Source organism: Apiospora phragmitis, assembly GCF_038363925.1.
Source record: "Apiospora phragmitis strain CBS 135458 chromosome Unknown utg000002l:1.0-5516284.0:1.0-5523493.0, whole genome shotgun sequence".
Classification (NCBI taxonomy): Eukaryota; Fungi; Ascomycota; class Sordariomycetes; order Amphisphaeriales; family Apiosporaceae; genus Apiospora; species Apiospora phragmitis.
Genome location: NW_027117400.1, coordinates 3925580 through 3949563, shown reverse-complemented (window position 1 = coordinate 3949563; position 23984 = coordinate 3925580). Strand labels below are relative to the sequence as shown.

The 23984-nt window shown below is 50.7% G+C and overlaps 7 protein-coding genes across 7 annotated transcripts; 3 read left to right on the top strand and 4 right to left on the bottom strand.

Moving 5' to 3' along the window:
• Positions 1-425: 425 nt before the first annotated feature.
• On the top strand, positions 426-902 carry PG994_002002 (uncharacterized protein; the record flags this gene model as incomplete). Its single annotated transcript, XM_066853411.1, has 3 exons — positions 426-439; positions 677-695; positions 756-902. The coding sequence occupies 3 exons, from the start codon at positions 426-428 to the stop codon at positions 900-902; spliced, it is 180 nt and encodes a 59-aa protein (XP_066721552.1).
• A 381-nt stretch (positions 903-1283) lies between these two features.
• Positions 1284-2344, bottom strand: PG994_002001 (alpha-1-2-galactosyltransferase; the record flags this gene model as incomplete). The annotated part of the gene is made up of 3 exons (XM_066853410.1): positions 1284-1511; positions 1564-1991; positions 2053-2344. 3 exons carry the CDS (start codon positions 2342-2344, stop codon positions 1284-1286), a joined length of 948 nt encoding a protein of 315 aa, XP_066721551.1.
• A 1345-nt stretch (positions 2345-3689) lies between these two features.
• Positions 3690-4668, bottom strand: PG994_002000 (uncharacterized protein; the record flags this gene model as incomplete). The annotated part of the gene is made up of 3 exons (XM_066853409.1): positions 3690-3827; positions 3890-3993; positions 4053-4668. The coding sequence occupies 3 exons, from the start codon at positions 4666-4668 to the stop codon at positions 3690-3692; spliced, it is 858 nt and encodes a 285-aa protein (XP_066721550.1).
• A 1019-nt stretch (positions 4669-5687) lies between these two features.
• On the top strand, positions 5688-6810 carry PG994_001999 (proteasome component; the record flags this gene model as incomplete). The annotated part of the gene is made up of 5 exons (XM_066853408.1): positions 5688-5731; positions 5789-5808; positions 5894-5944; positions 6015-6629; positions 6692-6810. The coding sequence occupies 5 exons, from the start codon at positions 5688-5690 to the stop codon at positions 6808-6810; spliced, it is 849 nt and encodes a 282-aa protein (XP_066721549.1).
• Positions 6811-6894: 84 nt separating this feature from the next.
• PG994_001998 (RCC1/BLIP-II protein) lies at positions 6895-8169 on the bottom strand (the record flags this gene model as incomplete). Its single annotated transcript, XM_066853407.1, has 5 exons — positions 6895-7324; positions 7396-7505; positions 7587-7603; positions 7655-7792; positions 7863-8169. 5 exons carry the CDS (start codon positions 8167-8169, stop codon positions 6895-6897), a joined length of 1002 nt encoding a protein of 333 aa, XP_066721548.1.
• A 360-nt stretch (positions 8170-8529) lies between these two features.
• On the top strand, positions 8530-13219 carry PG994_001997 (RNase3 domain-containing protein; the record flags this gene model as incomplete). The annotated part of the gene is made up of 5 exons (XM_066853406.1): positions 8530-8775; positions 8890-8966; positions 9048-11833; positions 11941-12293; positions 12323-13219. 5 exons carry the CDS (start codon positions 8530-8532, stop codon positions 13217-13219), a joined length of 4359 nt encoding a protein of 1452 aa, XP_066721547.1.
• A 558-nt stretch (positions 13220-13777) lies between these two features.
• PG994_001996 (uncharacterized protein) lies at positions 13778-15562 on the bottom strand (the record flags this gene model as incomplete). The annotated part of the gene is made up of 7 exons (XM_066853405.1): positions 13778-13852; positions 14063-14152; positions 14205-14761; positions 14817-15117; positions 15169-15415; positions 15475-15495; positions 15549-15562. The coding sequence occupies 7 exons, from the start codon at positions 15560-15562 to the stop codon at positions 13778-13780; spliced, it is 1305 nt and encodes a 434-aa protein (XP_066721546.1).
• Between the last annotated feature and the right edge of the window lie 8422 nt (positions 15563-23984).

The window sequence follows — 23984 nt, the reverse complement described above, 5'->3', positions numbered from 1 at the left end:
GTTGTGGGGATGGCAGAGATGAAACCAAGTGTGAAGAGGTTCTTCGAAGTGTGTTGTTCAGTAGTGGTGGTTGATTCGATTTACTTGACTGACTGGAAAGAGAGCTGGGCAAGTTCGGGATGTGTCTGTACATTTATCTCGGGGGTTCTGCGAAGCCGCTTACCCGCACCCGCACCCCTTCCCGATTCGTCTCCTTGTACGCTACTGAAAAGCAAGTCACCCAGGCAATCAATCTTCACATGCAGACTAGAGAGAACAAAGGGAATCCCCATCACCAGAAGGCATGGGTGACAAGTTGTCAGCCAATGAGCCGGGAAACTGTCTTTAGGTCCAACGGACAGTGTGTCCCAGTCGGGCTGCAGTCCCACGTTGAACGGGGATGCGGGTTTGACTTGCCTGATCAACATAGTTTTCATAGCGCCAGCATGGATGGAAACTTGTAAGTCAATGGATCGGGGGCCACAGCTCCAGTAGGCTAAGCTCGGCTCTGCGAGTGCGAGTTATCTGATCTTATCTGATCCGAGGTCAGTCGGTCGCACCAGCACAGCTGACATTTCTCGGCAATCTAACTGGCTACTGTCGACGGCAAGCCTACCCTTGCGTCGCATTCATCGCATCCAGATCTACCAATACGCCATATATATCGTGGCTCGCAAGCAGACTGACGATTTTCCAGAGTTCTCGGGCGATTCATGGTAATTTAAAGTTTCCAATGTTTTCTACACGCCCTGGCCTCCCTGTTCTTCCTTCTACAGCAACAAGAAATCTCTGGAGGTGCCGAGGACGGCGGTATTCTCGTTCTCGAGTGGACAGTGTCGTACCACCTCGAGACTGGAGATCCGCAATCAAAACTACGAGGCTCGAGCATCACGTACTCTACATATCTCATGTTGCTCACTTGATTGGCATTTTCCCATCCCGCCATGTGGTTTTACCTCGCAAGCAAGCATGTTGTGCAAGGTTATACGCCCATGGGCCAAGCCGGCCAGTTACAACTAACATTGAAGTAAGAAGTCAATATTCAGTATACTTCCTACACTCTAGCCGCCGTGTAAATGCAAATGCTACAAGCCGCATGCCAAACACATTGCGGCCCCCCCCCGAAAAGCGCCATATCTAAGTGTATAGATCCCAACAGATGCCCCAAACGCATCAAACGCTAAGTTGCTGGTGGAGCCACCCCAGCTACGTACACCCTTCGCTTTGCGTGCCCTCGTCCATGGTCTTCGTAAGAGTCAATGTCCCGTCAGCCGCTTCATAATCGCGCCCAGTCCAGCCATCGCTTAAGAAAGTCCAAATGCCTTTTGCCATTGGGGCAGGAATCGCTTCGCCTCTTCCTCGCACTGCACTTCACTTAGAGATGATCCAGTAGTGCACCCGGGAAAGCGCACAACGATGTCTTCTTCCTTGTACTGGTCGCCTTGACCGCTCTTGCTATTGGCGTTGATCAATCGCTGCGGCACGATGGCAAGTTTAGACAGTATGGTGGGATGCCACTGCACGATATGTTCCTGTTTGCACGTAAGCGGCAAGACCTCGTAAGATTGAGACTAGGGGGCTTACCAAGGCATGAGTCTCGGCTTTCTGGAAGTTATAGCTTCGATATAATGGATCAAACCAAGTATCCAAGAAGAACTCGGCCCAGTCACCATTGCGTATTATGAAGCTACCAGATGATAGGCCTTCCTTGTCCTGTGTGAGCACAAATGAAACGTCATCTCCCTTCAAGTGAGAGAAGGTCTTGATGATGCTGTCCGGAGGTACGACCGGCAGATCCTTGATCATGTTGGCCTCCAACTTGCGGGCACTCATCACATAGTCTTCAACCTTAAGGGAAGGGTTCATGATCAACGAGTTCTGGTCCAAGTACCAAAAGAACCTTGCGTTGGGGTACTTGGCCATGGCGTGCCTCATCGCCGGCACCTTTGCCCAAGAGAGGGGCGAGCCATTCAGGTCATAGTCGCTCGCCGATACAAGGTGAGTCTTGTAGCCTGGAGTGCCATGTCAGTAATCTTTTGCGCCATGAATGTTGCGATTCTTTTTGCTCCGTACCATGCATTTTTGCATATTCCCTTCTGTTGGATTTGGCATTTCTTATGAACTCGGACCCGACTGTTTTCTCCTCAAATGCGGTGACGATTACCACTGGGGGGTTCCCTGTGATGATGCGCTGAGGACTGGCTTTTGTTTTACTGCCGGAAAAGAGCCAGAGCAAGAATATGATGCTCAAGCCTGCAACCGCAACGAGCTTTAATCTGTTCCTCCGCAACGCCGATATTCTAGAGGATCGTGGCAGGAACGGCGGCGGATTCGAGCTTTTCCTCGCAGGGTATGCGAAGTGCATTGCGATTCGTGGAAGAGACCGAAGGCCTCAGAGGAAACGAGTGGAGGAATCGAATAACGAAGAAGTCGGGTTTGGCTGGTCGGATAGGCGACCTGCCAGCTGTGCTATTTGATCGTGTGCGAGACTTTGCGCCAAGCTATCCTGTAATTTGCCGTATCGGACGGTAACCCGCAATTGAAAGCTGTCTGCAACTATACGCTGCTGCTGTACCGTACGTCGGGGAATGCGATTGACTCGGGTCGATTGTCTTGGTTGAAGATAGGATGTAGCGATAGTATCCCCTTTGACTCCGTCAACGACGAAGAACTGGGCGATGCTGCTTGCTTCCGGGTGGTGGTAGCGGCCAGACAGGCCGTGGGGGAGGCACTGCGAAGTCAAAATCGTAGGCGCAAATACGACAAAGGGGTTGAAGCGACCACCCAAAAACAAAGCTGAGCTGCTATCGCGTCCACAGATGTTAAAACAGACAAGTGGACAAGGCCAATCAGCGAAGCTCCATCACTTTATTTCCAGCAGTGATGACAGGGTGGTGATTATTACAGCGCAGCAGATAAGATCACAAATGTTTCCACCCAACTGCAGCGGATGATCAGCCGAAGGTGTGAATAATTTAATTAACAGCCTGTTAGTTTGGGATCTGGACCCTCCCAAGTTCCAACCTTCTGTCCCCAAGTCATTAACGATTCTGCCAATCATGACTGACAGCGGCAGGAGTGGCCGACCCGCTTTCGAGTTGGATCCTGATCGGACTCTAGCCTCTTTTGGTGACATGACCCCAGAAAGCTATTTGATGCATTGCATACGCATTGCCTTCAATCATACATATAATTTTGCTCGAGATGATGCCATTCAGTAACTTATGGAAATGCAATTTTATTCTTCGATTCATGGCTAGGTAATTTAGGACAGTCCCGGGCTTTTTCCTTTTTTTTAAGAGTCACTTGCTTTGTATATAAACCCTCTGTATCATAAGAAAGGCAATTTCAGGACATGTATGTATCGGTCTGGCCAGGCTTCTGCTTGTATCGTTCCCGTAAGGAGTAAGCTGAAGTCATGACAGCGAAACTCCAAAGAGCTGCTGACAGTGAGGCTACATCAACCGATGGCCAAGGACCGAGTCTGGAGAAGCATAGACAAGACGCCTAGCTAAAAGACAATCACAAGGCACTCAATATCTGCACACAGACTAGTTGACACGATATGGAAGAGCATCTTCGTGGCAACTTAAGAGTGTGCATGGATAGGTAAGAGACAGTCACGTCGGCCACCAGAGAACGCGGGCAACGGCAAAGACGATGCCAGTGCAATGACTGCGATATTATCGGACAGGAAATATACTCGGGAGCTATTGGTCTTTCCTCGACTCTGGAGCTTCAGCCTGGGGCTGTTCCTCGTCTTCCTCATCCTTCTGCACATTTAGAACTCTCTGGCTTGCCATGTCTAATGTGCGTTGGGTCCATTTTCGAGTTCCTGTCCAGACAGCCTAGAGATTGACAGTTAGTAATAAGTTCCAAAACAGAGAGGGGATGAGTAGTGCATGCTTACCCAGAAAAATGTGAACACGCCGATCAGGACGAGATACAGGTTGATGTTCTCCATTCGATCACGCCCAGTGCCTCCACGGCGTCTCGCACCACCGCCGATAACGCCTGAAGTCCGCAAATTCCACCATTGCCAAGGACCCATGGCGAAGAATGCCTTCACAAACCCAAGCAGGCCGAGGAAAACATCCCCTTGACGAAGTGGACCGACCATCCTTTTTCGTCCAGGTCTCCCAGTGGAAATTCATCCTCAACATCTGACTCGAAAAAGCCAATGCCTTCTCCGACGGTTGATACAGGATCCAGCCACAGACTGATGATAGGGTCCGCGACGAAGCCGAGCAAGAAGATACTGAACATGACTATTGAGACAGCAAGCACGAAGGCAAGGATAGGGCTTCGAAGCCTCTTCGCCCACGTCATCCTTTCCAGTTGATACTGGTATTGGCAAGTCGGGCACTGAAACTGGTTATCCGTGCCAGCCATGTTGTATCTCCATTGCTGCAGGCAGCCTTCATGGACATATCGCTGACCGCCTTTGCACATGCAGGGTGATATCAGATATCCTCCATCGTCTTCGCTGTAGTAGACCCTCTTCGCTGGGCGGTTTCCAAAGAGCTGACCGATGCCTCGCTCATACCTTGGCGATACATATTCAAGACAAAAGCGGCACTGGCGGGCATTAGGGTCGTGTTCTGGGTCGATATGATCTCCTTGCGTTTGTGTGTCATCTCCAGGGTTGGGGGTGCCAGGGCCGTTGGCCTCTGCTGCATGGTAGTCCATTGCTCACGATACCACCTTCAGGAGCTGCGCAAGCCACAATGTTCTATACTTTGCGGGATTGGCGGAGTAGAGTAATTCTGCGGCCTCAGTCCCTACTTATATGTGATAAAAAAGAAAGATAAAGGCAATGCTCTCGGATTCGTAGAGGTTGTTCGAAAATACACACAAAGGGAAACAGGGACAAAGCGGCTTTGAAAGAAAACCTATAGGGAATTCATCATCCTATTGCGATGACTCAGCTTTGAGAGAATGCAAGGAAACGCGAGCCTGATGGCAGATAATCGTTGGGCTAGGGGATCTCGCTGTCCAGATCTCGTGTATGGTGGGATGATGGAATAGGTGGCAGGAAGTCAAAAGAGCTGTCGGTCTCAGGTACCAACAAGCGGAGGTGGACGGGAATTGGTCATCAGCCTAGGATGCCAGCCTCTCATTGGCCCGTGACTCCGGCTTTTGTGGTTGTCAGCGTTGGATCCATCCGCGATTTCCTATTAACCATACTTTTGAAGCGAGTTTGTGAGCCTAGCTCAAGGGATCATTCTGGAATAACCTTCTGGATGAAACAATATCTCATGCTGCGGAAGAAATTTCGAGTGTTGCCAGGACTTAAAAGAACAAGCCCCCACCGTCAGGTTGGCACTTCACCAAGTCTCACTTCTGTCGGCACGGAACTTGCCAAACACCGGGGTGGGGGACGAAGGGACTGGAGGTTAACCGTTAGGTACTGTAGGTACTTGGGAGCTTGGACCCCGCCATCTCAGTGGTGCGGATTAGGTTGACCTAATCCGCACCCAGGCCCCCTGTAGCGAGCGTACTTTAGTTGGCCAGGCTGTAGGTCCAGGTGTAAGGAAGCTCTCGAACGCGCAAACTCCACGGTGCCTGGTTGGTGAAGCTCTCTCCCCAAACAACCCACCGCCCGCCAGCCTTGCCTTCTCAATCCCCCACAACCAACGACGTCGACATCTCTCTTCAATAATCCCCATTACGTTCGACGTCGCCAATACCAGCAGTCTGTCACAGCCATGGCGGATCGATACTCATTCTCTCTGACCACGTTTTCCCCCAGGTAAGCTGCCCGGATAGCTAGCTCCACTTGGGAACCATCACTGACTTTAGTTGATAGTGGAAAGCTGGTCCAGATCGGTACGTCACCACCATCATAAAGGCAGTTCGAGCTCGAGCCGTCCTCAGAGACGAGAGGATAGTTGCTGACCAACATGTTCATCAGAGTACGCTCTCAATGCCGTTAACCAAGGTGTCACGGCTCTTGGTATCAAAGGTACGATTGCGTCCACTGGTTTATAAGACCAGGACTAGTCGACCATGGGCATGTGCTTACAATATGGTAGCCACAAACGGTATCGTCCTAGCGACCGAGAAGAAATCGTCTTCGCCTCTCGCCGACCCGGCATCACTGTCCAAGATCAGTCTCATCACACCCAACATCGGTATGGTCTACTCTGGCATGGGTCCGGATTACAGAGTCCTGGTCGACAAAGCTCGGAAGGTCTCCCATTCGAACTACAAGCGTGTCTACAACGAATACCCCCCGACCCGGATATTAGTACAGGATGTCGCCCGAGTGATGCAAGAGGCTACCCAGTCTGGTGGTGTTCGCCCCTACGGTGTCAGTCTGCTCATTGCCGGCTGGGACGAGGGTATCCTGCCGGACGAGCAGAAGGAGGTTGAGGGTGAATCTGAAGATCTGGAGGGCGAGAAGAAGAAGTCCACAGGAAAGACTGGTGGAACCCTTAAGGGTGGTCCTATGCTTTACCAGGTCGATCCATCTGGAAGCTACTTCCCTTGGAAGGCAACAGCCATCGGCAAGAGCGCCACTTCAGCCAAGACATTCCTGGAGAAGCGATACACAGAGGGCCTGGAGCTCGAGGATGCTGTGCACATTGCCCTACTTACTCTGAAAGAGACCATTGAGGGGGAAATGAACGGCGAGACCATCGAGATTGGTAAGTTGAACCCAAACGCATTAATGTGGTTGCCTAAGCGTCTATATACTAACTGCTATCAGGTATTGTCGGCCCACCGGCAGACCATCTCCTCGGTGTCGAGGGTGTTGAGGGAGCGACTGGCCCTCGATTCCGGAAGTTGACACCCCAGGAGATCGAGGATTACTTGACGAATCTGTAATCTTAAGCCCTCTTTCCGCTTTCAGATAACGATGACACTCGCATGTATAATAGAATAACATAGAGGGTCAAGAGATGAATGTTACTATGTGTGACGAGAAGTTTTCTGCACGATCATGAACGAATTGCGTGGGCCGCAGGCTACAGATATAATGGTTCCGTCGGGGCCGGGCAAAAAGGGCACTCTTGACCATGTGCTATCTGTTTCTGTAGTGATACCCAGCTGGCCATTTCCATTCGCTCCAGCCGTGTAAACCTCGCCACTCGTTGTAAGGACTATAGCGTGAGCTTGTCCAAGCGCACAATCGGCGACATCATGATCTGCAATCACAACCGGTGACGGGCTAGCGGAGATGTCATCCAAAAAGCCAGGCAAACCAGGATGGCCACCCCAAGCGTATAGATCGTTGCCCTCGGTCAATGCCATCAACAGGTAGCCAGCAGCTGCCAGCTTCTTGACCTTCCCTGTGGGCAAGTCTTTGAGCTCTGCTACTATGCATGGTTCCTCCGCCAAACTAAGGACAGGTGAGTCGGTTAATTCCCGAGATCTTGTATTTCATGGCAGTGATGTGATTTTACGTCTTACCTGATATCTGACACGTCTCTACAGAGGCAAGCCTCATAACGCTCGTCGCCCCACGTCCACACTTGGCCTGTGGTAGACAATGCAGCAAAGCCAGTCTCGTATGCTACTATCTGGGAGACATCGCACATAGATGTGAATACTCGTTGGGCTGTCCCTTGTTGGAAATGTGATACTGATTGATATTGTCTTACGGCCTCGCCATCGTATACTGTTCGCATTTGGTGTCAACCTACATGTGGTTACCTAGAGATATACTGACTGACTGGGGTGTGCCCACCTGCAATTGCGCCGTTGCCAGCAATAGCGGCCAAAGACTCGAGTACTCGGCCCTGTAGATTTTGCGATTGCATCCAGTCGTCAAGGAAGCCAGCCGTCCGAATCCCATTGGACGTGTTCACTAATTTGTCAATCAATTAACATGTTCAGGTCGTGCTTTGCCGGTGCAGCGTGCAGGGAGGCCTACCTACCTAATGTACAAGCTAACGATGCATGAGGCCGTTCTATGACAGGGTCCCTCAAAATGAGCTGGAAACTTGTGAAATCAGTTGGTTCCTTCGACGTAGACTTGGCCCCTTCGAAAACCAACTGGCTCCAGGCATTGTTGCCTGATGCATATAGTTCCATGTTGTTCTTGGAGTCTATTGACTTGAGAGGGGAGATGGGATGATGTTGTGTGTAAGAAGAAGGCACGAGCAGACTGGCCAATGATCGTGGCTCGTTACCAACCTTGCCAAGTTGCTTCTGACAATAACCGAGTACGAACCTCCCACACATTGCTTTGACTGGCAACCCACTAATGCTGGAGCCCCATCAAGGCAACCAACTATAGACTCGGCTGATCATTTCATTCGTTCGCAACCCGATTGCCACAGCCTGATATATCATATATGGCTGCGAGGAGATAGGCTTGTTCTATAAACCTGGAAGCTTCCGTCAAGTGGCAGGCCTCTTGCATTCCCAGCAAGTGAGGAGTCAGGCTGGCCTATTAGAAGATCCGCCCTCGCTACATTTGGTCTACATGGTCTTGACAATGTCCCATATATCATTGCCTCTTGACCTACCGGCTCCAAACTGAACTCCGGCAGCATTTTGGGGTATTGTTATCCGCACTCGCCATCTGCTTTGCTTCCCACGATGGCCAACGATCCAGGTTATATCTCTGATTCGAGCTCGGGGGAGTATCTTGACATAGGGGAACTGGAAGACTTGCTTCCACCCCAGACCGAGATCGAGTCGGGTCCTCAAGTGATAGAAGAAATCGAAATATCACCCTCATCTCAGTCCGAGAAGACCAAAGCAAATAAGGCTACCAGCCTGCATGCTAGGGCTTATCAGATTGAAATGCTAGAGGAGAGTCTGAAGCAGAACATCATTGTTGCTGTGAGTACGCATGAAATGCCTGTGGTCATTCCGTCTTTACTCACTTGCCATATATAGATGGATACAGGAAGTGGGAAAACTCAAGTGTAAGAGCATACATCTCACAGCGGACAGGTAGCTACTTGCCGTATGAGCACACGCCTGATGATAACTCTCCAGGGCTGTGCTGCGAATTCAAGCAGAGCTAGAACGTACGCCACCTGGCAAGGTAATATTGGCATACACATTCCCATTGAATACATCGTGAGCAGCTAACTCTGTTGCAAATATAGGTCGTATGGTTCTTGGCCAAAACCATCACTCTCTGTGAACAGCAATTTGAAACCATTAGGTCTCGAATTTCCCAGCGCCCAAGTCAAATTGCTTACTGGAAATGACAATGTTGATGCTTGGTCGGATCCCTCGATCTGGAACGCCTTTTTACAGAACGTCAATGTGGTAGTCTCTACTTATCAAGTCCTGACCGATGCTGTTTATCACGCATTTGTCCAACTCAGCAACCTAACCCTTCTGGTATTCGACGAAGGTATGTACTATCAGTACCATGCATGCCTTCATGTGGCTAATGAGAATCTAGCACATAACTGCACAGGTAAAAGCGCTGGGTCGAGACTCATGGCTCGGTATCGAGACTACAAGGCCAGCGGCCGCCCCGTACCATTTGTTCTCGGGCTCACCGCCAGCCCCATCATTGGATCCAACCCGGACGCCCTCGAGGATCTTGAAAAAACCCTGGACGCTGTTTGCAAGACTCCATTGCGGCATAGAGCAGAGCTTCTCTCAATGGTCAACCGTCCGCTTCTCTCCATCCAGCCTTTCGACATCCAGCCACCTTCAGGTCGTATCACTCCCACACCTCTTATGTCTAGCCTTCACCGGGTATACCATGGGCTCGACATCCGGCGAGATCCCTTTGTTGTACGCAAAATGGCGGAGAATACCGAGCGTAGCCGCATTGAGTTGGGCAAAGCGCTGGATAAGAATGATACCTATGTCTTCAAACAGATTAGGTCATTATGCAGAACGAGCGAAGAAATTTGTCGTGAACTTGGGCATTATGCCGCCGACTACTTCATCAGAACATATCTTGCCCAGTTCGTCAACTCTGTCCAGACCAATAAGGTGCTCTATTCATCATGGGAGTTTAATGAGAAGCATTATCTCTCTACGGTTTTCGGGCAAGTCGATACGCAGTTGTCATCTACGGAAAACACAAACATATCTTTGAAACTGCAGGCACTCATCAACCTGCTAATGGAATGTGAGGCCGATACACTGGGCATTATCTTCGTCAAAGAGACCGGCACAGTCAAAGTTCTCATCCACATGATCTCAACACATCCAGTATTGGGCGGTCGGTTTCGGGCCGGAGTCATGGTTGGCACATCACGGTATCCTGCCAGGCGGAGAGATATCGGCGAACTGGACCACGAAGCCTCCTTGGCATTGGACAGATTCCGTTCTGGGGAGCTAGACTTGCTAATAGCTACCGATGTTTTGGAGGAGGGTATTGATGTGCCAGCGTGCAATCTTGTCATCTGCTTTGACCAGCCCGCCGTCCTAAAGTCTTTCATACAAAGACGCGGCAGGGCTAGAATGAGGGAGTCCAGACTAATCATTCTTGTCGAAGGTGGCTCGGGCCCACACCGGGAATGGCAGCAGCTCGAGGAGGATATGAAGAGGAAGTACGAAGACGATCAACGTCACTTGAGCGAGCTCGATGATCTAGAGCATGTTGAAGATGAAGAGGCCTATGTTGCCCCGTTCTGCATTCCAACCACGGGTGCGCAACTCGACTTCGATCAAGGCAAACCACACCTGGAGCACTTCTGTGCAGTACTGGGATCTCGGCAATATATCGACACACGGCCATACTACGTCCTCGAAGAGACGAAACTGCCAAAGGGGTCCCATATCAGAGCCACGGTTGTACTGCCACCTATAATTCCCCCTGGGCTGCGTCGGGTTCAGGGCGCCAATACTTGGATCTCGGAGAGCAATGCTTGTAAAGATGCTGCTTTCCAAGCTTTTGTCGCTCTCTACAAAGCTAAGCTCATCAATGACCACTTGATGCCGCTTAAGGATCACGAACTTCTTCGAGGAGTTGATCAGCGCGCTTCCATCATCGAAGTCAATGATCAATGGAGCCCTTGGCCGGACATTGCAGGTCTATGGTCAAACTCACAGGCATACTGTCATCCGCTAAGTATCACGGGCCCGGATGGTGAAGTATTGAATGAATTCGACGTCATACTTCCTGTGCGCATTCCCAACCTTCGGAATTTCGAGCTTTACTGGGATACAATACCGTGGACAGCAGCATTTGGCGTTTCCTACAGGATTGAAAAAGGCGGCATAAACTATGATCAAACGACAGCTCTGATCAAGCTGGCATACGGGCATCGCCTCAAGAACAGGGACTTCGGACAGCATGTCGTTCAGTTCAGGCCAAAGCAGGGAAGTGTATCTGTCGACGACCTCGGCCAGCATCAGTTCACTCAGGAGATGTCTCTTTCAGCCGACGGAAATATTCCTTTCCTCGTGAGAATCAACGTGAACAACTTGAACGATGCTCCTTACTTCTATGACCAGTTTTTGCCATCTAGACCATGCGAGGACCTGGTCAAAGAACGGAACAGATACCAACTGAAAGATTATACGGGCGAGGAACCTTGGTTGGCTCTGAAGAAATGGCCCAGGCGCCGCGACTTCCTCCATGTAATACCCACCTATCCCGGGTCTGGAGATGCTGCCTCCATCAAGCCTTACGGGTCAGCCTGGCCTCTATCATTCTGCAAAGTCGATGCAACTCCCATCTCAAACGTACAGCTCGGCTCGCTTATCCCATCGATCACGCACATATTGGAGATTCATCTGGTTGCCCAGAGGCTTTGCGAGACTCGTTTAAAGTCTCTCCAGATTTCGGAAAGGAACCTCTTCATGGTTGTCACAGCGATTAGCTCCCCAGAAGCTAGGGAGGCCACTCGCTATGAGCAATACGAGTTTATGGGCGACTCTCTCCTCAAACTCTTGACTGCCGTCAATGTGATGGCACACCGTAAGTCATTCCTTGTTATTTTTTTTCGCCTCGTCCTTCTTACCCCTGACTTTATATGCATCCTGCGGTCACTATCTTACATGAAATGATCTCTAATTATGAAATAGACCCGTATTATCCCGAGGGCTACTTATCAAAGAAGAAGGACTTGATCGTTTCCAACTCACGGTTATATCGGTCTGCCATTGAAAACGGGTTGGACGAGTACATCCTTACCAAGCCTTTCACGGGTAAGAAGTGGCAGCCTCAATGTGTCGAGGACTTTGCTTCCGACGAAGTAGTGAGTGGCAAACGCCGGATATCTACGAAGACACTGGCCGATGTTGTAGAAGCCCTCATATGGGTCTCCTTCCTGGATGGCGATCTGCCTAAGGCTCTCAACTGTATCCGCCTCTTCATACCAGAATCGGGCTGGTTAGATCTCGAAGCTAGTCGCCTCGAGCTCCGCAAGCAGATTCCTGTCAACCCGGCGCTCCCCCGTTCCTCAAGCCTTTGGAGAAGCTTGTTGGCCACAGTTTTGCCAATCGGAGCCTCTTGATCGCAGCCGTCACCCACGCTTCGTACTGCGTCGGAAACTCTACCGAGACGAGCATGGAGCGCCTCGAGTTCCTTGGGGATGCCATTCTGGACCACGTCATCGTCCAGGAGCTGCGGGATCACGACCTGTCGGAGCAGGACATGCATCTCCTCCGCACGGGCTCCGTCAACGCGGACCTGCTGGGCTTCGTCGCCATGGAGTGGACGGTGGATCGGAAGGAGAGCAGGCTCGTCAACGACGCCCCCGTCGAGGTGACCGTCCAGGAACCCTTCTGGAAGTTCATGCGGTTCGACTCGCGCGAGATCGTGCTGCTGCAGAACGCCGCCGAGGAGCGGCACCGCCAGCAGCGCGACGCCCTCCGCGACGCCCTCGATCGTGCCCCGACGTACCCCTGGACCCGCCTCGCCCGCTTCGGCGCGCCCAAGTTCTTCTCCGACATGTTCGAGAGCGTCATGGGCGCCGTCTGGCTCGACACGGGCGACATGGGGGCCTGCCGCCGCCTCGCCGAGCGCGCGGGCATTATGCCCCGCCTCCAGCACTTCCTCCGCGACAAGGTCGACGTGCTGCATCCCAAGAATCAGCTCGGCCAGATCGCCGGCGACAAGCGGGTCCTTTACAAGGTCCGCATGGACCCGGACGCGGCGGGCCCGCTCCCGTATTCGTGCAAGGTCTACGTCGGGGACAGGCTGCTGGTGGACGTGGCCGAAGGGTTCAAGAGGGAGGAGGTCCAGACTAGGGCTGCCGAGATGGCCTACCTGCTGCTGAAGGAGCACGGCTTGGAGTATCTAGAGCGATGTCCACTTCAAAGTGATTGCGAGGGCATTGATGCTACCATGGAGGATGTGTAGCATGGGATGTTATCAGGATATCTACAGTCCATGCTAATATAATGGATGGCAGTGGTTATGCTGTTTCAAAGCCTAGCACGCAAAGAGAGCACTTTTTTGTGGCGAAAATCCAAGCTTGATACTTTCCATGAATTTATATGCTTCATTTCTTGCTATGTCACTTCCTTGCTTGCCCTGCGGGTACATGGTGCCGATGGCATTTGTCTAGTGGTGTCCATCCGGCTCTTCTATCTTGATCTAAACGTCGTGTTCGATGGCTCTAACGTAAGTCATGTAGATACTACCGTATGAGTATGCCCTTTCGCATTCATTGGCTATTGTGTCTTAAATCTCTACGCAAGTGGCTATGAGACTACAATGGATTTAAACATTGTTGGTTAAAATTCAGAGATGCCCTTTCTTGCCTACTGCAACAACTGCTAAATTGATAATAGCAAGTCACGCATCGTAAAGAACTAAGGTCAGATGCATAGGGAAGCAGTCGAAATCTATTAGTGAACTAGTCTAAAGCAACGCGGTGCTGCCCAGGCGAACCCCTTTACAACGGGTTTATTATGCCTATTGACGGACGGAAGTATGCAAGTTGTACCGAATTGTCGGAACTCCGGCCATAACCTCAAATGAACCGTTCACCTGGGTAATGTAGAGTATAAGACTATCAACATTGAATGCCTTGGCTCAAAGCTCAGATGTCTCCGCTGTGTTGTCGCCATATTCATTATGGCAGATCGCCATTGATATTTCCACTCCAGTTGCGGAATTCGCGAGAATTGTAGTTGATACAGATCAATGTCCCTTTGCCGCTCATCTCGAGGGGGACGATGGATATCGCACGCCTCATACCTCATCCTCACTTCCGCTTTCATGCGTCTCGATATAGTCTGCTGCGGATGTGGCAAAGTGAGTTTGCTTATCAAAATTCCGTCTCTGGTCCTATTCATAGTTAGTGAAAATGTCCATAGCAATTATTCAGCCGTGTACTTACTGGGCGAGCCCAACCGTTACGATCCGGACGGCGTCGGGTGTTGTTTCCGGCATTACCACTTTGCGTTGTTGCACTGGTACTTATCGGCCTTCCCACAGGTCCCCTGGCAGCAGGGCCGTTCCGCGAGAACTCTGATGAATACATCGAGGCATTCGTGATACCTGCACGAGAATCGCTTGATACCACGGACGGAGTACCTGTGGCACTGCTATAGCCGCCATTGCCGGCACGAGCTGCTTGCAGATGGGGAGGAACAAAACCAGGGGTGCAGCCCGCAAACGCAGGTGTGCTTGCTTCCGAAGCTCGGCTGTTACCTCCCATTGACACTGTTTGCTTCGAGGAGCTATCGTTCCAAACGGACGTGACACTTGGCGACATCCGCCGTCCTGGTGTGTTTTCAGTAGGCGTGGCTGTCCTAGTCGCCTGACCACTTCTCTTTGCAGCTAAAGCAATGTTGGAACTCGCACCAAGGCTCATGTTGCCCAGACGCTGGCCGATGTCGGTTTGACTTGATTGACCATGGCTGACACTTCTGGCCGGCAAGATCTGGGTGTAGACTTGTGTCAGTAGTATACTCTCACAGAAACAGTACGGAGGTAGATAATATCCGACGAACCTCATCATCCTCGTCACCATCGTCACTATCAGACCACCCGTTGAACTGCTGTGCCGCACTCGGGTACTCATCATCTTCAAGGTCCGAGTCCATGTCATCAGCACCACCAAGATCGTCATCCTGGGTAGCTTCGTCCAGTGCGTAATCAAAGGGAAATCTGGCCAGCAAAGCCATGTCATTCTGTACCCTTGTAGGATTGCCCGCAGTCTCGGTTTGGGAGAGATCCTCATTAGGATGAGCAACGGGGACGTCGCCAATGTCAAACTGGCTACGCCATGTGCAGCAGTCCATACACCACTGAGTCAAGGTATTAGCTTCCAATGAGTATATCAAGAGTAATAAACTCACGCGAAGTTTGTTGCGACGCTGGTTCTTGCTGAATTTGTCTCTGTGTTTGTACAGGGAACAAGGACCGTGGCATTTTAATTCAGCAACTGGCTGTCCAGAATGCAGCTGACAGACCATATTCAACGCCTTGATGGCAGGGTTATTCAATGCCAGTCGAGATCGTCTTTGAGCATTCTGGAACTTAGCCTTTTGGTTGTTCGAGAATCTCTCTCGAACTTCCCAATGGCTCGTTAGGCAACACCATAGCCTGTGATATCAGTACATTCGACCGTAAAATGAGGCTGCCTCAAAAGCGAAACAACTTACTTCTTGGGCATCGCGTTGTCACTGATGGACACAGTTAGTCGATGCAATGTTGTATTTGGGGATATTTTACTTACCGAACTGTAGACATCTTGTCCGGAGTGTCCTCTCTGAGCTGCCCAGTCGAAAGGATAATGGATACGAGCTAGGGAAGGGAAATAATTGTCAGCCAGAGATGATCTTTGGTAAGTAGGTCGGGGCCAGCTCCCAGTGCTGTTGCGCAGGAACGCATTCATGTGTGAGTGAAGGTGAATTCAGTCTTGATCCAACAGGGTGATTTATTAGAGCAGGGGTGGTTGGAGACCATGCAAAGCAGGCAATAGCACGATTGACAGGTTGAAAAGTGAACCAGTAAACTTGTGCAGAACTGGGGGACAATGTATTGATGAAGGTGTTGCAGTGGTGATATGCTTTGCGATATCGCGAAGATCCCTTGAATGGAGACCACCATACTTACCTGCGGGGCTGTAACCAGTGGAGGGTGTGAATGGAAGCAGCTAGTCTCCTTCTATTTGTTTTTTCGAGGGAGAAAGGAGAGAGGGAGAGAGATGAATATGGTTCCTTTCTGGGGACTGGGGCCTGCTTGGGGTGGTCAGGTAGATGACAGGAAGGATATGTTCATATGTAGAAGAGTTAATGTGTTTGTAATTCTCCTACCTGCCATGGCCTGGCTGAAAATAGAGGGCTTACCGTGTAAGATGGGTAGAGTGGGAAAGCAGAACTGAACTGTAGCACCAGGGAGGAGAGACGTATGTGAGGAATACGAAAGGCCAAGGGCAAATGTGTAGTTCAAGGGCAGAACAACGGTTGAGAGCATGGAGGATGTTGACTTGTACTTACCAGATTTGCTTCTTGCTCAAGCCTGTTTCCTGTTGTAAAGCTGGTCGAGGGATAGCAAGATAGACAAGATGCTGAGGGCGAAAAGTCAGGATGAGGGATGGGAAGGGGGGAGAACGAGCTGGGATACTGAATCTTGTAGAATTTATGTCCCATGGGATAGCTTGCTTGAGAAGAAAAATATCAAAACTTGCCCATTGGCTTGTTGTCGTGATTGGTGACAGTTCCTACTGGGAAAACGAAGGGAACAAAGGAAAGTACGGAAACAAAAGAATGAATATTGGATGTGGGAGGGTTTGTCCTGTGTTGGCAACGAGTTTGTTGGATGTATGCGTGCCTGCCTTTCCAGCACTGAGTGTAATTTTGTTGTGGGGAGCGCCTGCAGTAATCGAAGTGCCTGGCCGTCTAATGTATATGTACTTGCAAACAAGCGCCGTTGATGCCAGCGTTGACGAGAGACGGGAGTAGTTCAATGTTGTCTTTTTGGTGACAAGTGTTAAAGAGAACCTCCACAACTTGGATTCAACACGTGCTTGGAGGGGCATCAAAGCAGGCAAGTTATTGAACCGAAGGGGTGATGATGATGGCGAATGTCTACCAGCAGTATGAACTTGGCTACGTTTTCATTCGTACTTGTGTATGATATTGTTTTACTTTGAACAACCGCCCTAGGATAGAAGTGGAAGTCGTGACTCATAGAAGGTGCCCTTCTCTTATTGGCAACTGCATATATTGATTAAAGAAGAACGCCAGACGACAGGAACGCAACTCATTGGTGTTCGCGCGACATGTAGAGAAAAGATTGAACGCACTTCGTAGGTACCTAGGTAACATGCCTCGAGTGTTATGTGGCCTTCTCCTATCTCCTTACCTAAGGTATCGAGTATAGTGGCTTCTTTATAAGGTTGGTAGCGGCACTTTCTTAAGCATCAAGATGCGGTCTTTGTCTATACCCAATGTATGCAGCCGAGAAACAGAATCTGCGATATGTATGTCCAACACAACCCGGCTTGGTCTCTTCAGTAAAAGGCTGGATCCATTCTCCGAGAACAACTTGCATTGCTGAAAGGTAGGTGGACCTGCCTCGCAAACACATCTCAGGGGCGCGAACACAGCTTTGAGCGACATGTAGAACCAGATACATGTACCAAGTGCTACCAAGGACCCTAGACTGGTAGATATGTCAAGAGAAGGAGACGTCGACCAAGACAGCCTGGCGCCTAGTGGTATTGAATGGCAATGGCCTGAACTTTTCCCAATCTTATCGGTACCAATGGCTGGCGCAATAGAGGAATCGGTAAGTGGCCGTTTGAGATGGCTTCGGCAATGATTACGACTGCCCACGAAGACGGCCATTTTGATTTGTTCATTTCAACTGCTCATGCCCCCCGGGTGCCTTGCATATATCAAGGTCTGCTTAGAGCTGACCAGTGAGCAGACGCACTCCCCACTCGAGCCCTCCGACAGATCATGCTGCCGGTGACTTCGTGTCTCAGCAACTGCAGCCTTTAGCCCAGCAACGGACGTCGGATCTCAACCATGCCATCCAGCGCTCAGGGTATCTCCATATCACTCCTGCCAAAAAACAATGTACGCACGCACTTTGCCGGCCTATTGTGCCTCACAGAGAACCCCAAAACGGACGAAATGCAACAGTATATGGCAAGATCTGTCCAGTCCAACTCCCTCCTCGTATTGAACTCGACAACCGCTCATTAGACCACCCCCGAAAGAAGCTGCTAGCAGCGAATCCGCAATTGAGGGGTATCGGATAGCTCAAAGGAGACACAGCACGGATTCGGACTTCATTCACGCTGGCTCATGCGACGGAGAAGTCCTCACCAGCGGCAGACTAGTCCCCGGGGATGTATCCATCCTTCTTTCGATCCGACCATCGCCAGTTCCGCAGACTGTGGTGGTGTCTTGCGATTGCTCGCCAACATGGCACATCTCGTGCCCCTCTATGTCGCCTGGGTCACATGGCAACCACCACCTGTTCGTCCCAACGAAAACATGAGTGTTTACCGGAGAGATCATCCAACGAAAACCAGCTTACTAGCAGGCATCGGACGAGATCAATGCGTTCGCCTCGAGTATGGCGGTCAAGGGATACCGCCTTGTCCAGAGAACTGGAGTAGTATGGGGTTAACAAGTATAACGTGTATACGCCTCCCCAACAGAAAACAGATATCGACACCACGTGACAGGATCAGAGGTTTGCCCTTATAGCAGGACACGCCCAGTTACATATACCCTGGCGACACCCGGGGAGCCGGCTACTCAAAAGCTAAATAGTTCGATGCTAATAAAGGCGCCGAGTAGGCTTTCCTTCGGAAGACTTGTTTCATCAGTGGGGTCATGCTTAAGGAGCTTTCTATGGTAATGGATAACGGCGGATGGGTGTTGGAGTTGACATTCCGTTTGGACGATACTATGTGGCTGGCAGCCGAAACACTAATTATGCCGGGGCAGATATGCACAATGGGTTCCCAGGATACTGTAGACCTGTCACGCTATTCGGCAAGGTTAGCAGGCCATCGTAGTAAAAGTTGAGCAAACTTTCAGGGTCCATCTGAAAAGCACTGAACTCTCTCAACGCGCATGTCGCTCGAGCCAGCTGACCATGGCATGGCGCTCTTTGGGAGTCTTATGATCTGCATTCAATATTGTGAGGGGCCAGAAGGAGTTCCTGGTCCGACACGGCTTCCGCGCATGGTTCTGCGCATGGCAAACCGATGGGTGCGTCTCGGTGTATTCAACACAGAAATTCCAAAGAGCGAGACGGCCCACCCAGTGCCCAGGCTGCCAGCTTCAATACTCATGCTATTGGATCCATTCATTCAATGGGTGGCGAACTAGGGAGGGGGCTATAAGATCGTGGATTATGGCCTTCTGGAAGGCGACGACCGTGCTGTTGCTCTGGCATCCTCTCAGGTTGCTACGCGATGCCAAAGGCGCTGCCCCGTCCGCGCCGAAAACACAAGTGGGCAGTAGTATCAACAATGCCGAGTTGTCTACGAATCGCCAATCAATACGTGCATATCCTACAGAGACAGAAAACGCATAAACACTCACAGTCTTAGTGGCTCAAGTGTGCCCCACACCGATGCCGCAAGACGCGCCAGCACCCAATACACGCCTTGCTGCCATCATGCCATCCGACTTCAACAAATCAATGCGGATAGCTCAGGAGCATGGATGAAATTATTTACAGTATACACCCAACACCGCTCAGCCTATGGCACCGAATCCAACCCTGGATCGATAAACACGGGACTCGAGCCCACCTGTGCCGATGTAGGTGAGATCCGGGCAACCGCCAAGTTGGTAAAATAGTACCATGAGCAACACCCACATTAGACTACATGTACACATTGGAATCTGTGTTTAGCGTCTGCAGCTTATCGAAGCTTATTACATACCCTTCTCATTTAGTCCGGGTGCGTCGAGAGGCGTTCAAGTTACAATGCATGGGAACTGAGTCAGATTCATCAAGTGATGAGACCCCGATCAAGTCTAGCAACGAATCCACGCACGCGTTTCGAGAAATTGGCTGGGACGCGACGTGCTTGGCTGGCTAAATTTGGAGAACCCAAATCAGATTGTTGATGGGATGCCGTTTAAGCTGAGAAATACGTACCGTTGCAGATTACCTAATCTTTCATTTTCTTGTGACGACGAGGTATCAACTGTCCACCTCACGTACCTAGTCACTAGGATGGATTATTGAGCCTTGTCACAAGGAGATCCCCTCACTCAATACTATTAGGCAGAAGCTTTTGTCGAGCCAACATGGGCTGAGATTCCAACCCCGTCTTTGCCATGGCTGAACACCAAAACCTTGTCAATGCCCAGGACCAAAGTCAATGGAAGTTGTCATTGAAGGTTAAGAACCTGGCTTTTCAGTAGCTCCCTTGAAGTGCAAGGACGTTGATGCTGTGGTCTAGATCGTCAGAGCTGCAGGAGCCACAGCCGGGGTGAAGACGAGTGACATATGATGGAATCAGAGAGGAGTTGCGCCTCCTCGGAGACATACGCCGAGATACAGACGCCAGACGCATTATCCAGCCAGCACTTAAACGGTCTTCTTTGGATCTCCCAGCTTTATTACGACACAGTAGCTACTACTGTTATACCCCCATCATCAAGCAAGCAAAATAGGTGTAGGGTCTGGGTCCTTGACCGAACTGAGGCACGCTGCGGCTCATCTGCACACCCTTATTGGAGACACCTCTAGTATCTCATGGCAAAAATCGGGTGTCCCTTGGACACTCCGGTTGCTCCCCTCCTTACTGCGAGAGCTATCCTGCCATAAGCTTCGCACCCAAGCCATCAGGTTTGGCATGTGCAACGATCGAGGTGCCGGATGCCACTCTTGCGCACTTGCTTGTTGGCTTTAGTCGAAATGTAACAGATTGGTGGAACAGGAAGAATGTTTCGACCAGGAAAACCCGTCGATAGCAGTATCGTATCCTGCACATAGCCAAGAAAAAGGCCCATCGTCGGGAGCCAGCCTGTCTCGGGCTTGACGTTTAATCATGGTCTCGGACAGCAATAGTTGTTGCCGGCGAATAGACCATGCCAGCCAGCATCAAATAGCCCACCTTGAGGAGTGTTTGAGGTTCTGAGTCAAGAATGATCATGTAAGCGCCAAACTCACCCCAGGGTAGTCAATACATGCCAGGTAGGCCATGTTAGCAGCTCGACCATCTTAGAGCGAACGGGCGGTAGGGCGGCGCGCTGTTCACCATGAACACCCTTCACCATATCGCACCGCCTTATGACTAGTTCGTTGGGCATCGGAAGGACATCGACCCTTCACTCCTACGATCAGTCAGTCACTTCGATGAGGGGTTCCAAGATCCTTTGTGCGGACGGCACGGCACTTGAAGCGTGTGTTGCCCACGTTCACAAGTAGTGCGACGACAACAAGGAAGTGATAGCTCGCCACTGGGTCGTAGACTATCAATAAACCATGTGAAGCTGTCAATTGTACCTGATCGACATAGAATTGGGCGGCTTAGATAGGCGTGCACACGCACGAAGCCACCATGGGAGATCTGGGTGGGATGAACTGCAGACGGTTGACTATAGTGCATGCAGATTTCCAGGTTTGGAGGACCCAAATTCAGGGTGCCAATCTCGACTTCTACCACCGCAGGTTGGGTAAAGTCACCAGTACAAGCGGCATGCTATTATGGAAGGGAGGTTGGGCATGGAGACACAAGTCTGAGATGTCGCTGGTACTCTTTCGGCGGCACGGTTGCCTATACGGGACGTTACCCCTGTGTCTAATCTTGACTAGCCCCGCTATTTCGGTTTGCTTGCTGGAGCTATGTCCGTTTTTGTATCTGGGAAACTTGCGAAAGGGGCAAGACTCTTCATCAGAATCCGTAATGTTGGGCCTTGCCTTGGGAGATACATGCTCGTTGTACATCCATCCATCCATCCAGTACAGTAGAAGGAACCTGTCCAGCATACTCCATACTGTCATTCACAACAAACAAACATCTATGTCACGACTCGTGAAGAAATTTGCCTCTCGCCATCCACCAACGTCAATCGTTCAGGATGGCGTCGACGGTTTGGCTTTCCGGTGGCCTTTGTTCGGCCACGGGCCTCCCCCTATTCTGACATCTTATCTGCCTGTATCAGTGTGTGGCAGAATTATGTGGTATGCATCAAGGGCCCATTGTTACCTACTTATGTAGCCCGTTGCGACGAGCTCTGTACTATTGAAACACCATGTAACCCGTGCGAGCTTTCTCATTAAGAGTCAATTTTCCTCCGGGGAAGCTTGCCGTGCAACGATGTATCAAGAAAAGAAGCGCTTACGAACTCTGTACTATCAGGAAGGCTAAAAGCATCATCTACACCCTAATAAGAGTCGTCCACCATCTACAACCTGCCACCGGGCGAGCAAGGCACCGGACTAGCCATGTCAATCAACGATCACGACTTGGTGAGAGAGGGACACATTTTTTGACCAGTGGCATCAAAACTGGATGGAGATGAAGTAGCCGAGGCGTCATGTCTCTGTGCGCTGAAGCCCCCGTCGGAGCTATCAAACGCCTATTCGTCCCAAACCCGACGTGATGGGCTCTTGGTGCTCTGTGTGCTGTTTGGACTGGCCTGCCGGGGGTGGGTGGGACTTTATCTATTTTACACAAGTGCAGGGAGATCTTATGCGCTGGCATTGATCAAGAAACAAGATGCATACGGATCCATCATGCCGAACAACGGTTCTACTGGGAAGTCCCTCGTTGGTTGCGGTGTGCTTTTCCTTTGCCGTGATGGATGCGACAAGCTTGCCTATGTATGTCAGATTTGATGGATTAAAGGGCTGGCGGTGGCTTATTTACGCATGTCCAGTACTTGCAGGTTTGGACGACCGCGCATGGGGGCGATGACGATGTTTTCCACAAGACCACACCACTCACCACATCATGTCTGCACGCACACTGACACACCTTTGTTGCCTACATACCGAGCATAAGAGCATTAGGGGAGGGGGCCCGTGTTTTATGTTTTATGCTTTTCTGCTGCTTGCGCTCAAATGCTCCCTCCAACCCCCCCCCCCCCTCCCCCCTGGCGTCTTGGCGGCTTTCTAGCTGGCTAGCGACCTAGCCCCGTCAGCCAATGTCAGGTACATTAGAGGCCGTGCCTTGATTGACCAGAAACGTGGGAGCGGTGCCTGAAGACAGTGCGAATGCATTGTTATTCTCTCTAGTTTTCTTTCACGACAGTTTCCGTATCGGTATACTCCACTGCCAATCAAATCAGAGTTCGATTGGAGGAACCAGACTTTGGTCCCCTTTCTCTGGTCATCGACAGTCCATTGTGCCGTCAGCGTGCCGAGCCTTTCGAAATGCTTTGGGTTTGTTCGACCAGGACGCTTGACGGGAGTTAATGAGTTAATAGAGCCAACAGCCAGGCATCAGGCCAGGAACACTTCCTTCCTACATGTACATGCCTCCCTACATACCTACATTAGGGCGGTAGCTAAGGTTATTGGACATGGTGTAGGCACTTTAAGCAGATGGCAGATTTCAACATCTGCGAGTCGTCCATCACCATCATCGTCAGCACCATCGTCTTCTTCATCATTACCACGCCTGTCATAATTACTCTATTTTAATCAGCTTAGCAGTACTGCACAGTACGACACAGTATTTAACGATACAGCAAGACGTACGTGCCTACCTTCTTTTCAGCCCACGGATGGAAAATTCCCATAGTTCCAGACATGCAGGGCACTCCACTACTGACAGTACCTACAGAAGAAGGAAAAAACAGGCACAGCAGCAGTAGCAGAACGGATTGATTGATGAGTACATCTTACCGGTACCTTGTATACAAGACGGTTAATTAAACTAATAAAGTACCTAATAATTGACAAGCAAAAAAAACCCATCCGCTCGAGTTGTAACCGCACCAAGTCAAGTCACAGTGGGAGTTCACTTTTGCCCATCCCTCCATTAGACACCAATCCCAACCCTGCCACCATCCCTTGATCCCCTGGTCGCGGGTTCCCAGACGTCCAAATTGGAATTGGGGCCTCTTTTAGACCAAGCAAGAGCAAGACCTTTCCGTTTTTTCTGCCCCGAAGCACTAGCGAGATTGTCCCTATCCCACCCCAGGAATACTTTCATGCTGAGGTACTCCGTCTCCCCCAA